This window comes from Octodon degus, unplaced genomic scaffold (assembly GCF_000260255.1).
Source record: "Octodon degus isolate 3935 unplaced genomic scaffold, OctDeg1.0 scaffold00093, whole genome shotgun sequence".
NCBI classification, from domain to species: domain Eukaryota; kingdom Metazoa; phylum Chordata; class Mammalia; order Rodentia; family Octodontidae; genus Octodon; species Octodon degus.
In genome coordinates this window covers 1569357-1582380 of record NW_004524669.1, presented here as the reverse complement: position 1 = coordinate 1582380, position 13024 = coordinate 1569357, and the positions used below count along the sequence as shown (strand labels likewise).

Sequence of the window (13024 nt, the reverse complement as noted above, 5' to 3'; positions counted from 1 at the left end):
GCTTAAAACCACCACCCACGGTCAGTTCCGGGCGCTCTCTGTTCCTGCGTGTTCAGACCGCCCTGTGTGCACACAGTTAATAAAATTCCCTTTGTTCTTTGCATGGGAGACCGACTCTTGGGGTCTTCCTTCGCGGCGACTTGACCCTTACAGATCCTTGCTGCCGGCTGTGTGTGCCACCCAGAGACACCCGAGCAGGACACAGCTAGCATGTCCCCCAATCCTTTTGTCCTCTGTTCCTGGTACTTATTCTCAGGACAGGAGCTTAACCACAGGACGAAAGCTGCCCTTTCACGCAGTGCTCACATGCTAGCTTGGCCGCTGCCTGGCAGTTTTCCCCACAGCCTTTCTCAGCCTGGAGTTAGGACTGAGGACAGGTGCCATATGGGTTAAAGTTTTCCCCTTCCAACTTTTCTGTGGAAGACACTGCTCTATTCTGTTGAAACTTATCAGTGAGGTTTCAACCTGGGCAGCCCAAGCTCTTTGCTTAGAGGTGTAACAGTCTGTAAGTAAGCAGGTGGACTGTGGAAAGGTTGTATGAGTAGTGGAGAGAACGAAGAAAATTGGGAAGAAGAGGAGGAAGAAGGCAGAGACAAACTACTGAAAGCATTCAGATGGAACTACACATAAGTTTTCCATTATTCAAGGCTCACCTTAGCAAAGACAAAAGAGCCAAACAGCCAACGAATAGAACAGGTGCAGCTGGCTGCGGGTGTGGCGTGCCTGCAATCCCAGCGCCGGAGGGGCTGAGCGAGGCAGGAGGATCACTGCAAACCGGAGGCCAGCCTAAGCTACACATCAAGGTCAACGCCAGCCTGCACTACATAGTGAGACCCTATCTCAAAGAAAAGGAGCAAGAGAAGGTGGAGGAGGAGGAGCAGCGGGAGGAAATAAACCCAGTTGCGGCGCCTAGGAGAGATAGCAGGAACATAAAGTAAAAAAGAAAAAGAAAAATCAGCTTGGCAGTGTGTGAGCTCCACAAGGCACAGCAGCAGCATAGGGATGTGTTCATGTAAAGTTCTAACACGCGGTACTGCACCCTGCCTCGGCCTCTCCTGTAGATCAGATGACAACAGAGAAAAAACGCTTTCCTTGCAGCTCACCTTGAGTAACACCCCGAGCCCAGCTTCACAGTTGCTGTCTCCTCAGAAAAGGGGAGAAAAACGTTCATTCCTCCTAATGAACCTGTGAAGGAGGCACTGCTGCAGGAGGCAACAGTGAAGGCCTCAGGGAGGCGCCTGTTTTACCCTTGTGACAACCCTATAGTGCCATCTACAGTTCCGAGCTAAGACCACAATAAACCTAGACCTAACTGCGATTCCTGCTGGTTTTCTTTTTCTTTTTTTAAAAATTTTATTTATGTGTGTGTGTGTGTGTGTGTGTGTGTGTGTGTGTGTGTGTGTGTCCAGCTCAGCCCACCAGCGGGCGGGGCTGGCTGGCATGTGGTGCTGGGGGAATTGAACCGCGGTCCCTGTGCTTTGGTAAGCTTAGTCTAAGTAGGTGCTTTAGACCACTGAGCCATCTCACCAGCCCAGCCTGCTGGTTTTCATTCGCTTTGAAACAGAGTCTCACCACTAGCCCAGGCTGGTCTAGAATTTGAGATCATCCCGCCTCAGCCACCCAGGTAGCTGGGAGATGTGTCTCACCACACCCAGCTAGGATGACCCAATTTTTTTTTCCTTTTTGTCTTTTGGAGACAGGGTCTCACTATGTAGTTCAGACTGGCCTTGAGTTTACTTTGTAGCCCAGGCTAGTCTTCAACTTACAGCGATCTTCCTGCCTCAGCCTCCTAAGTGTTGGGATTAAAGGCCTGCAGCACCACACCCAGGCACCCACTGCTAAAGAACAAAATACCTGGGGCTGGTGAGATGGCTCAGTAGTCTAAAGCACCTACTTAGAACAAGCTAAGCTAAACAAAGCACAAGGACCACGGTTCAATCCCCCAGCACCACATGCCAGCCAGCCCCGCCCCCTGGTGGGCTGAGCTGGCCACACATACACACACACACACACACACACACACACAAATAAATAAAAATTAAAAAAAATAAATAAAAAAGAACAAAATACCCAACACTCTTGGAGGCCGAGGATCTTGAGTTTGAGGCCAACCAAGGCAATTTAGGGATAACTTGTCTTACAATAAAAAATTTAAAAAGACAAGGCTGTAGGTCAGTGCAAAGACCCTAAATTCAATCCTTGGGCAGTGGGTGAGGGGCTGGGATATTCTAAATTCAATTCAAACCTGGTTTTGTATTCCATGCCTATAGCTTATCATCCCAGTTATTTGGTTGGAGGCTGAATCAGGAGGATCAAAACTCGGAGGCCAGCCCACGTGACTGAATGAGACCTGGGCTCAGAATCAAAGGGAGTGAAGATGTAGCTCAGGGGTGGAACACTCCACGCTCAGTCTCCTTGAGGAAGAGAGGAAATAAATTCTTATCAGAGCATCTTTAAAACCTTCCTGGCCTTACAGTAAATTCGCTTATACTTTGAAGACACAGTGCCTAAGAAACTGGATGTAGTGACACAGGCCTGTCATCACAGGCAGCACTCTGCAAGGCTGAGGCAAGAGGATCACAAGTTTAACACTGGCCTTGGCAATTTAGTGAGCCCACCAGGACTACATAATGACAGCCTATCTCAAAAACAAAACCAAAACAACATCTAGGAAAAGATCCAAGGGCTCAGGGAGTAACACTTGCATAGTAACTGCCCCACTCCACCCCAGCAAAGCTAATAAATTCTTAGGCTACTTCATTTAAAGGATGATATGAGGGGCCGGGGTGATGGCTCAGTGGAATAAGCGCTACCCTGGCAAGCACAAGGGCCTGAGTTCAATCCCCGGTTCTGAAAAAAAAAAAAAAAAAAGGATGATACGTTGTCTAGACCTTGAAAACTTAATAGTCCAATAGTACCCTGTTCTGTCCGAATATACTGAGAATTGCATTTAGTTGCGGGCACCACAAAAGTTGTAAAAATATTCCTACATTTTGACCTAGTAATCTTACTCATGGAAATTTGTTCAGAGGAAATGATCTAAGAGAACAGATGAATTAGAGGTATGAAGATATTGAGGCAACATTCTTTACAACAAAATATATGAACAGTACATATATATAAAATAAATGTCCCTCAAAAAGGAATATTGTGTGGGGCCAGGGAGATGGCTCAGTAGAATAAGTGCTTGTCTGGCAAGTGTAAGGGCCTGAGTTCAACCCCCGGTTCTGCCAAAAAAAAAAAAAAAAAAAAAAGAACATGATCAGTCATTTAAAGACAAAATATACTAATGCATGCTGCAGCATGGATGAAACTTGAAAATATACTAAGTGAAATAGGCAAGACACACACAAAAGGCAATGTACTTATGATCCCATTTATACAAAATGGCCAGGACAAACCAGGCACAGTGGTGCGCTGCTTAACTCAAGCACTGAGGACACGGAGGCAGTGAAGGTAGTGAGTGAGACCAGCCTGGGCAATTTAGCAAGACTGTGTCTCCAAAAAGTAAATAAAATAAAACAAAAATTCCAGGATAAGCAGTTGCCAGGGGCTGGTAAGAGGAGACAGTGGAGGACTGCTGATGAATGGGGAGTGATACAAACATTCTAGAATTCAAGTGGTGGTGAATAACAAGCTGAGGAATAGATTAAAAACCACTAAACTGTACACAGTGAAAGTTGAAGCTTGGGGCTAGGGGGTGCGGGGGGGTGCACATAATAAAGTTTGAGAAAAAAATAATTTTCTAAATTAAGTAAAGCCCTAAACCCCTTAATCACTTTGTCTCTTTTCTGAAAAATGATTTGATTGATGTACTGGTTGATTGACTGAGACAAGGCCTTGCTATGTAGCTCAGGCTGGCCCTGAGCTCACAATGCAGCCCAGCCTGGCCTCAAACTCATGGCGATCTTCCTGCCTCACTCTCATGCGATTATAGGCAGGCACCACCATGCCCATCTATTTTTTTTTTTTAAATAAATTTATATTTTGAAGAGATAATGCTATAAATTATGTTAACAAATTACTCATAGTTTATGAAAGTACTTTATTAGAATTCCCAGTGATAATTTGACAAAATTTTCTAGGAAAATATACATAATTTTTTGACAATTTATTTTATTTATTTATTGTGGAACTGGGGATTGAACTCAGGCCCTTGCACTTGCCAGGCAAGCACTTATCCTACTGAGCTATCTCCCCTGCCCTGACAATTTAAAAAGATGTAAAAATTAATTTGTGCGGGGGTGGGGGAAGAATTGAGCTCAGGACCTTGTGCTTGCCGGCCGGCACTGTGCCTCTGAGCTGTATCCTTGGCCTGTTCATTTGGTCTTGAAATCACGGCATATAAGTAAATTCTTTGTAAAGTGTTTTTGCTTGTTTTGCTTTTTTTTTTTTTTTTTTTTTTGCGGAATTGGGGATTGAACTCAGGCCCTTGCACTTGCCAGGGAAGCGCTTATTCCACTGAGCCATCTCCCCGGCCCCTGCTTTTGTTTTTTGAGACAGCATCTTGCTCTGTAGTTCAGGTTGGCCTAGAACTCACTTTGTAGCCCAGGCTAGCCTTGGCAATTCTCCTGCCTCAGCTTCCTGATTGTTGGGATTACAGGCATGGGCCAGTTTGCCTGGACTCTTGGAAAAATTTTTAAAAGTTGTTTTTAGCAAGTTTTTTGTTTTGTTTTGGTGTTTGGCTTCACTGTTTTTGTTTTGGGGACAAGATCTCACTATATAGTCCAGGCTGGCCTCAAACTCACTATGATCATCCTGCCTCAGCCTCCCAAGTGCTGGAACATGTGCCACTGCTCCTAGCTAATGCTTGTCGTTTGTTTTCTTTTATCTTTTTGTGCAGGGTCTCACTGTATATTCCAGGCTGGTTTTAAACTCACTATGTGGCCTAGGCTGGCCTCAAACTCAGTAATCCTCCTGCCTTGGCCTCCTAAGGGCTAGGATTATCTCAAATTAAAAGACTTCTTCTTTTTTCTTTGGCTGGCTCAGGCAGCCTTAGGGCAGGTGTAGTGTGGCATGCAGAGCTGAGGACTGAACTTCAGTCCCCTGCCCCTGACTGAGTTTGCCCAAGGAGGCGCTTTAAACAACCGAGCTAACCCGCAAGCCCCTCAAATTAAATAAGGCCCTCTTGAGATGCTCAGCGTGCTGGTTCTCCAGAGTGCCATGGAGATACTTATAAAATCATGAATCTTGGCATGAGTTCCAGAAGATAAAATCATAGGTATCTTCCAGTGTCCTACAACATCATTTATAGCTCACGTAACACTGCTAAGGTGGACTCCAGGATCTGTGTACCTGTGTTATTGTTACCCATCATATCATAAATAAGGTGTATAAAAATAGATAAATAAATAAGGTGTATAGCTCAGAATCAAATTTCACATTCACACAGTGGCCAGGGTTCAATCCCTGGCGTGCCATGCCAGGCCCATAATCCCAGCACTTGGGAGGCTGAAAACAGAAGAATCACTATAAGTCCAATCTGTGTAGTGAGATTCTGTGGACCCTGTCCTAAAATACAAAAACAAACAAATAAACAACAACAACAAACAACAACACCTGACATTCAGGGAAGGCCAGGCAGGGTGGCACATGACTATAATAGCACTATTATATATATAATAGCACTGGAGGCTGAGGCAGGAGAATTGCTGCAAGTTCAAGGCCAGCCTAGGCTACAGAGCAAGACCCTGTCTCAAAAAACCAAACCAAACCAAAACAAAAAAACAGAAAGAAATGAAACAAAACAACAACAACAACAACAACAAAAAATGTAGGGAAAGTCTGAGAATTCAGCTGGTCGAACCACCCCTATAAATTTCTTTTTGAGATAGAGTCTCACTACAGAGTTCAGGCTGGTCTTGAACTCATTATGTAGCCCATAGTGGCCTCAAAACTCATGATAGGGCTGGGGAGATAGCTCAGTAGAATAAATGCTTGCCTGGCAAGTGCAAGGGCCTGAGTTCGATCAATCCCCATTCCACCAAAAAATAAATAAATAATAAATTTTAAAAAACCTCATGATAATCCTCCTGCCCTCAGCCTCCAGAATGGTACTATGGCAGCCATGTGCCACCAGGCCCAGCTCACTCGTGAATTTTAAGCACTCCCTACAATACTACTCTACTGCAGCATATTTCTTCTTCTTAGAAAAAAAAGCATAGCTGCTAGAAACTTCTGTAAATGGGATTAAAATGTTTTTCTGAAAATTTGAAATCTACCCCTAGTCTCACCACCTGGTAATCTATAGAACAGTGAATCTTTCAGTCCCATCCTTTAGAAGAGTGAGGCAGGAAGATCATAAATTTAAGATCAGCCTAGGCAATTCAGCAAGCTCTTACCTCAAAATAAAATAAAAGGAACAGGAAGGAAGAAAGGAAGGAAGGAAGGAAGGAAGGAAGGAAGGAAGGAAGGAAGGAAGGAAGGAAAGGAGGGAGGGAGGGAGGCAAGAAGGGAAGGCAGGAGGGAGGGAGGAAAAAAGAAAAGAAAAGAAGAAAAAAGGCTGGGGTGTAGCCCAGTGTTGTTTCCAGGATCATGGGGGTGGGGGAGAAAGGATGCTGTATTCTTGGAAAAGTATTTATTTGTTTATTTACTTTTGTGGTACCAGGGATAGAACTCAGGACCTTATGCTTGCCACACAGGCATTTATGCTGTTGAGCTATATATATCCCTGGCCCTGGAAAGGTATTCATTTGTAATATGTTCTTTACTCTCTGGTTTTAAGAAAATATAGTCAAGGGTGCAAGAGCCAAGAATCTTGAAATTCATAACAAGCCTATTTTCTACCCTTCTTTCTCACCTCATTAAGGTTTCCTCATCTCCACTACAAGCAGGCAGTTCTTTAACACTGCTGGGGTGCCCCTTATGGCAAAGCCAGGCTTGGGACGAGCAGCCCAGCTCTCCAGGGCAGAGTCCATGCTCAGAGGACGCTGCTTCTCACCTCTGGGCCCCTCTAGACCTCCTGAGCTGACGCCGGTCTGCTGCTGGTTGTGATCAGGGTGCCAGACTCTCACTAGCGTTTTGTAACACCATATACTTTTTCATTTGTTGCCTTCTCTGAAAGGCCTAAAACCTTAGGGACAAAGAGATCAATAAATTAAACTTGGCATTGTGTACACCTGTAATCTCAGCACTTGGGAGTGATAGGTTCTGGCCCTGGTATAAATTGCTAAATCATTATGGTGGTCATCTTGTAATGAGTCAACTCACGTTTTAGATTATAAATGTAAATCTTGTGCTTTCTGTTGTAAATGTATACTCACCACTGTTCTAAGTTGTTTAGTAACTAGTGGCTGTTTCTTGCTCTTTGCTAAGATAAAATTCTTGTAACCCTCACCAATTCCTGTTACCAAAGTTAGCTTACAGAGATGACTTCAAAAGGAAATTAGATGGGCTTTAACTTCTTGTAACCTCCGGGCTATGCAAGGCTGCCTGCAGGTACTCAGGTGCAAATTAACCAGAAACTGAAACAAAAGCCCCCAAAATGTAGTTTGAGTTGTGGTCCCAATCACTCTGAAAGCATTATTTTGTGTCAGACAATGAATTTGTTTACCAAACTGAATGTGGTCATTCAATGAATTTGCTTATCAAACTCAATGTGGTTCCAGGGTTTAAAACCTCTCCCTGCTTCCTGGGCCACCGCCTTTCGGTCCTCTCCTGCGTGAGAGCAGACTGGGGGGCTCTGAGCTCAGTAATAAACTGCTTTCCAAGTTCCAACCTGGCTGATCTGGTTTCTATTCTGAGTGACCCATAACAATCTAATATGGCTGAAGCCCTTAAAACAAAAGCCCATCTTTCACCAGACCACCTTCCTCCTTCTTCTCCAACTCAGCCCAGGGTGCAGTTTCCTTTCACCCTTCCTGCTGTATCAGGGAGGACCCCTAATCAGCTCTCTCAGGTATATCTGGGGAAGATTTATTTTTTGTTTTTGGTGCCAAGGATGGAACCCAGGGCTTCCAGCTTGCTAGGCAAACATTCTACCGCTGAGCCAAATCCCCAGCCCCTCTCAGGTATATCTAAACATCTCCTTCAAACTACCCCCCCAAAAAAAGACCATAAAAGCTTCAGACTCCCTTTGTCTAGTCCAGAGAATTTCTTATCTTCCCCAAATTCTCTCTGTGTCCTCAAAGAAAATAAGGTCCCTTTCCCTTTTTCCTTCTGCCTGTTTCTCTGCTGCACCAAGTACCTATCAACAAACACACATTTTCTAACCTTAAAACTTCATATCCCAACATTTTCTCCCTATAGAAGTATGTGTATACATGTCTACAAAAGATGTGTACAAGAATATTTATAGGAGTTTTCATCCAAAATGTTAGGAGTGTTATTTTTAATTCTTCTAAACCAGAATTTTTTTCCAAGATGGGATCTTTTTTTTGACAGGGAATTGAATTCAAGACCTTGCGCTTGCCAGGTAGGCACTGCACTGCTGAGCTAAATCCCTGGTCCCTGTGAGACAGGGCCTTACTAGGTAGCTGGCCTTGAATTCACTATGTGGCCCATTATGGGTATGTGCCTTGCCCAGCCGACAGTCCTGAAGCAGAAACAACTCAAATATTAACAGGATGAAGAAATCGTGGCATAGTGCTAAAGTAGGATACTATAGAACAGTGAAAATAGACTATTTACAATTGCATACAAGTATGAATAAGCTTTATAATGCTAAATGAAAGATGAACACAAAAGAATATATACTGGTTGCTGGGCATAACAGACACAGTCTACAGTGATGTAAGTCAGAATAGAGGTTACTTAGGGGCCAGGGAGATGGCTCAGTAGAATAAGCACTTCCCTGGCAAGTGTAAGGGTCTGAGTTCAATCCCCTGTTCCGCAAAAAAAAAAAAAAAAAAAAAAGAAAAAAAAAGAAGTTACCTCTGAGGGGACTATAGACTGGAAGGACCATGAAAGTTTCTGAGTAGGGCCAGGAAGATGGCTCAGTTGAGGGCCTGAGTTCAATCCCTGGTTCCACCAAAAAAAAAAAAAAAAAAAAAAAAAAAGCTTCTCAGTGTGTCCTACCCTGGTCTGAGTGGTAAACCCATAAAGTTGATGTAAGTTATATATGTCTGTTAATATAGCCTCAAAGGTGAGTTCAGTTGCTAAGTGAGCCCGGAGCCATCAGAACTTCTCACATTGATTGAAGGCTACAAACAGGCTAGGGAATGTGCATAACTAATTTGGTGTAGACAAGCTGTTATTTGCTTCGCCTTTTGCCTTCTGGCATTCACCAAAGTCTAAGTTTACATATCACTAGTTGGTGACTTCCCAGGTAAAGGAACAAAGAACAGGAATCTGTCACCTTGTCTCCAGCCTGCAGGAATTACTAGGGGCAGTTTCCTTAGGCTCTGTGGTACAGTAAGCTTCTGACTGGTATCACTACATGTGTCATATCTCAAGAGCCATACACATATGTCTCCCTCTTACTGTCAGTGTCTGCACTTCACCCATTGCACACAGAAGCACAAAGAGGTCAGGACTCGCTTCCAGGAGTGGGCCAATAGACATGAGAATGGCACTTCCGCCTGGGAGATAGCCTCATTAGGTGTTTTTCAGGTGACTGGCACAGCAGAGAAACAGACAGAAGGAAAAAGGGAAAGGGGCTTTATTTTCTTTGAGGACATGGAGAGAATTCTCTGAACTCCTCTGGCAAAAGGAAGGCTGAGGTGAGGGGTTTGAAGGGCCTGCTCAGACATATCTGAGGGAGCTGATTGGGGGTCTTACCTGAGGTGACAGAAAGAGTGAAAATAAATTATGCTTTGGGTTAAATTGAAGAAGGGGGAGGTGGTCCTGGGAACATGGGCCTTTGTTTTAAGGGAATGGGCCATATTAGATGATTACCACAATGATTGTAGCAATTAACACTAGGGCCTGAACCATCAGTCCTTACCCCAGAGCTGTCTCAGGCAGGAAGGAGAGGGAAGAAAGCCTCACCTGGTAAGCCAGCTGATGCTTCTCATTCTGAAAGCTGTGAAGAAATTCACAGAACTCTCATGCCTGGAAGTAGCTGCTGTGGAGTCCAGGATTCCCAGCCAGGAGCCACCAGATCCAAAAATGTGGGAGGAGGGACTTGATGAAGGATAGTAGAAATTGCTGAATTATTGTAGTGGTCATCTAATATGGCAGAAGCCCTTAAAACAACAGCTTATCTCCCCAGAGACCACCTCCCCTCTTCTCCAAGCCAGCCCAAGGTGCAATTTCCTTGTACCTTCCCTACCACATCAGGGAAGACCCGTCAGCTCCTCAGATATTTCTAAGCATCCCTCTCAAACTCTACCCTTAGCAAAAGTTCATAAAAACCTCACCTTTCTTTGTCTCAAGTCAGAGGATCTATCTGCCCCATCTGCCCTCCAGCCTCTTCTCCTGTGCCTTTGGAGTTCATAGATGCTTGTTTTATCTTTCCTATCTCTTTACTATGCCTGGGAAAAACCTATCAACAAGATGGCCTGGAAGGGAAAAGAAGCTGTGCCCACTCAAGAAGGAGCTCGGGGTTTCTGTCACATAGTGGAAGGTGGCAGCTGTGTGACACAAGGCACTGTATGCCAGCAGGCCTCTGAAAGTGAGGTAGGCCAAGTCCACCTGTAGAGCCACACACTAAGAGTTTCCAACTCTGCTGAGGGTTTGTATCTACAGTGCTTCTGGGCTGTGATGCTGGCAGCCAAGCTGCTGGGCAGAAGGGCTGTGGGGTGGCCATAGAAGACAGGGGAAGTAAGGAATGCCACACCTAGAGTGCTCTTAAAGTCTGAAGTCTGGTTGCCATAAGCAGCTATCAGCAAGACCTTTAACCAACTGACAGTGGGAGGTCTACAGTATAGAAGTTGGCCATGGGAGAAGGACTAATCAGAGCTACAAGGCCAAGATAGCTGCGCACTATCATCTGAGTTGCAAAGCGAATGAGACTGGGGCTGGGTGGTGGTGGAGTGTCTCCTGGCTTCTGCTTCTGCCTCCAGGCCCTGTTGGATTCAGCTACAAGTCTTGGAAGCTTCTAGAACTCAACCTAGCCTACCGCCCCCTAGTTTTGTAGGCTGCTAAATTAGATAAAAATATTATAGGCGGTGAGACAGGGCCAGGCCCTCAAGGAGACAGCACAAAAGACAAGATATGTTGCAACTGTGAGAGAGATGGTAGCTCCTGCTGTGGGCCAGGTCTAAAGACCAAAGATAGGGGCCGGCCAAATAGCTCAGCAGATTAAAGGATTAAAGCGCCAGGTGCAGGGGCCAGGGTTCAATTCCTGGGCCTGCAGTGCTGGCGCTGGCCCTGCCCCGAGAGCAGCCAGGATGGCACAATCAAGACGGGGCGTGGTGGCGCGCGCCTGTAATCCCAGCTCTTGGGAGGCTGTAAACAGGAGAATCACTACAAGTCTGATCTAGTAGTGAGACCCTGACCACCCTGTAGACCCTTCCCTAAAATACAGAAGAGAGGAAAAAAAACAAAACAAAACAAAGATTGAACAAATGGTTACTTCCCTAAAGATAAGCATCCGGGATTGATCACCACCTTGAGGAACCCAGAAAGTCACTAATCCAACTGCTACCAGATGGCTACTGGGTAAACTCTTGTTCTATATTGGTGCCCGCTTGCTACATGACTCACTTTCACCTGAGCAATGGTGCCTGTAATCTCATTGGTTGACAATAGTTTTATCCCACCCCAGGCCCACCTAAGGGAGTTTCCATGGTTTCCGTGTTAGACTCACCTCACCATATGGTTTTACTCTATGAAAGTCCTTGGAATCTGGAGACTGCTTCCCAGAGACAATCGGCTTGGGCCTCCCTTCTGTCCCTCTCTCAGATAGAAGCTTTCTTTCTACAATAAATATTATGCTCTTAACCTCTGTTTGTGCCTAAACTTCATTCTTTGGTTTTAGAGAACACAAACTCATCCCAGGTACCTTTCAGGTTGGGAGTTTCATTCCCCTGTATCACTAGGGTAAGCACCTACAGCAAGGCATGGCTGTCCCTTTCCAGGTATAGATAGATGGTGGAGGCCGACAGGGCTCCCCAGGGCCTAGAGAACATAGGCCACCAGGAGCCCCTTAGCCTTGGTCTAGGGCAGGAGTCTCTGAACAAAACATTGCTCAAGGTGCAGAAAACTCAGAGTCCTCTGTGGGAATCATGGCCAGCATGTCCCCAGAGCTCTCCTTAGACCCTAAGATGCTGGGGGAGAATGATAATGTTAAGGCTCTATTCAAGTCCCAACACAGTAGCCATTTCCCCTTCTAATAAAAGTCAAGTCCAGATCTACCTGAGTGTGGTTGAAAAGCTAGTTGTACCCTAGTGCAACTTTTACCACAAGTCAAACTACAAAGGCATCCTGAATTCCCTCTGCTTAAACATTTTGGAAAACGCCTTGCTCTGGACCTCAGTTCCCGCGGCTCAACCCTTTCCGAGGCAGGCTGGGGATACCGCCCCCACGTGGCCGGCCAGCACCTCCGAGCCCACCGAAGCCAGCCCACCCGGCCTGCCGTGGGAGGGTAGCCCAGACCCGGGAGCAGGCCTTCCCTTCAACTGCGGTCAAAAGGCCCTCGTCCTCGGGTCCCACTTCATCCAAGCGGACCTCACCTCTCAGTGTCTGCTCTTTCACGTAAGTCAGGACTCTCCAGCCCAGGCCCCTTCACTCCCCCCGGCCCCTCTAGATTGCGCTCTCAGGGTGCCGCGCTCCAGGACAGGCTTTGCTCGGCCTCCCGCTGCAGTCCTCCTGCCTGCTGTCAGGCGCTCATCCTGCAGCGCGGCACTGCACTGCGGCCGCCAGGTGGTGCTGCCGAGCACGGAAGCGTGAGCCGGGCAGCGTCCCAGGCACATCTCCCGCGCCTCAGCAGCATCCCAGAGCGGTTCCTACCTGGAGGTTGTCTGGCAAGAGTAGGGTCGCTCTCCCAGCAGTGGGTCTGAAATTAAGAGGGGGGAAAAAGGTTTTGATTGTGTTATAACCTATGTAACCGTCTCCATTTTGGAACTAGAACAGCTCTTTTGTTATACAACTCTGTTCGTTTCTGTTATAACCTATGCGATTGACTCCATTTTGTAACCAGAAT

General features: G+C 45.9%; 1 protein-coding gene across 1 annotated transcript in view; it reads right to left on the bottom strand.

Annotated features, from left to right (window-relative positions):
* Dnajc22 (DnaJ heat shock protein family (Hsp40) member C22) overlaps positions 1-12794 on the bottom strand; it is a 24490-nt gene extending 11696 nt beyond the window's left edge. Inside the window, 9 exon segments of the mRNA XM_023722893.1 lie at positions 6828-7030; positions 7033-7072; positions 9928-10086; positions 10408-10571; positions 10574-10777; positions 10780-11005; positions 11919-11969; positions 11971-12039; positions 12636-12794. Coding sequence (XP_023578661.1) covers positions 6828-7030; positions 7033-7072; positions 9928-10086; positions 10408-10571; positions 10574-10777; positions 10780-11005; positions 11919-11969; positions 11971-12039; positions 12636-12794 — 1275 coding nt within the window.
* Between the last annotated feature and the right edge of the window lie 230 nt (positions 12795-13024).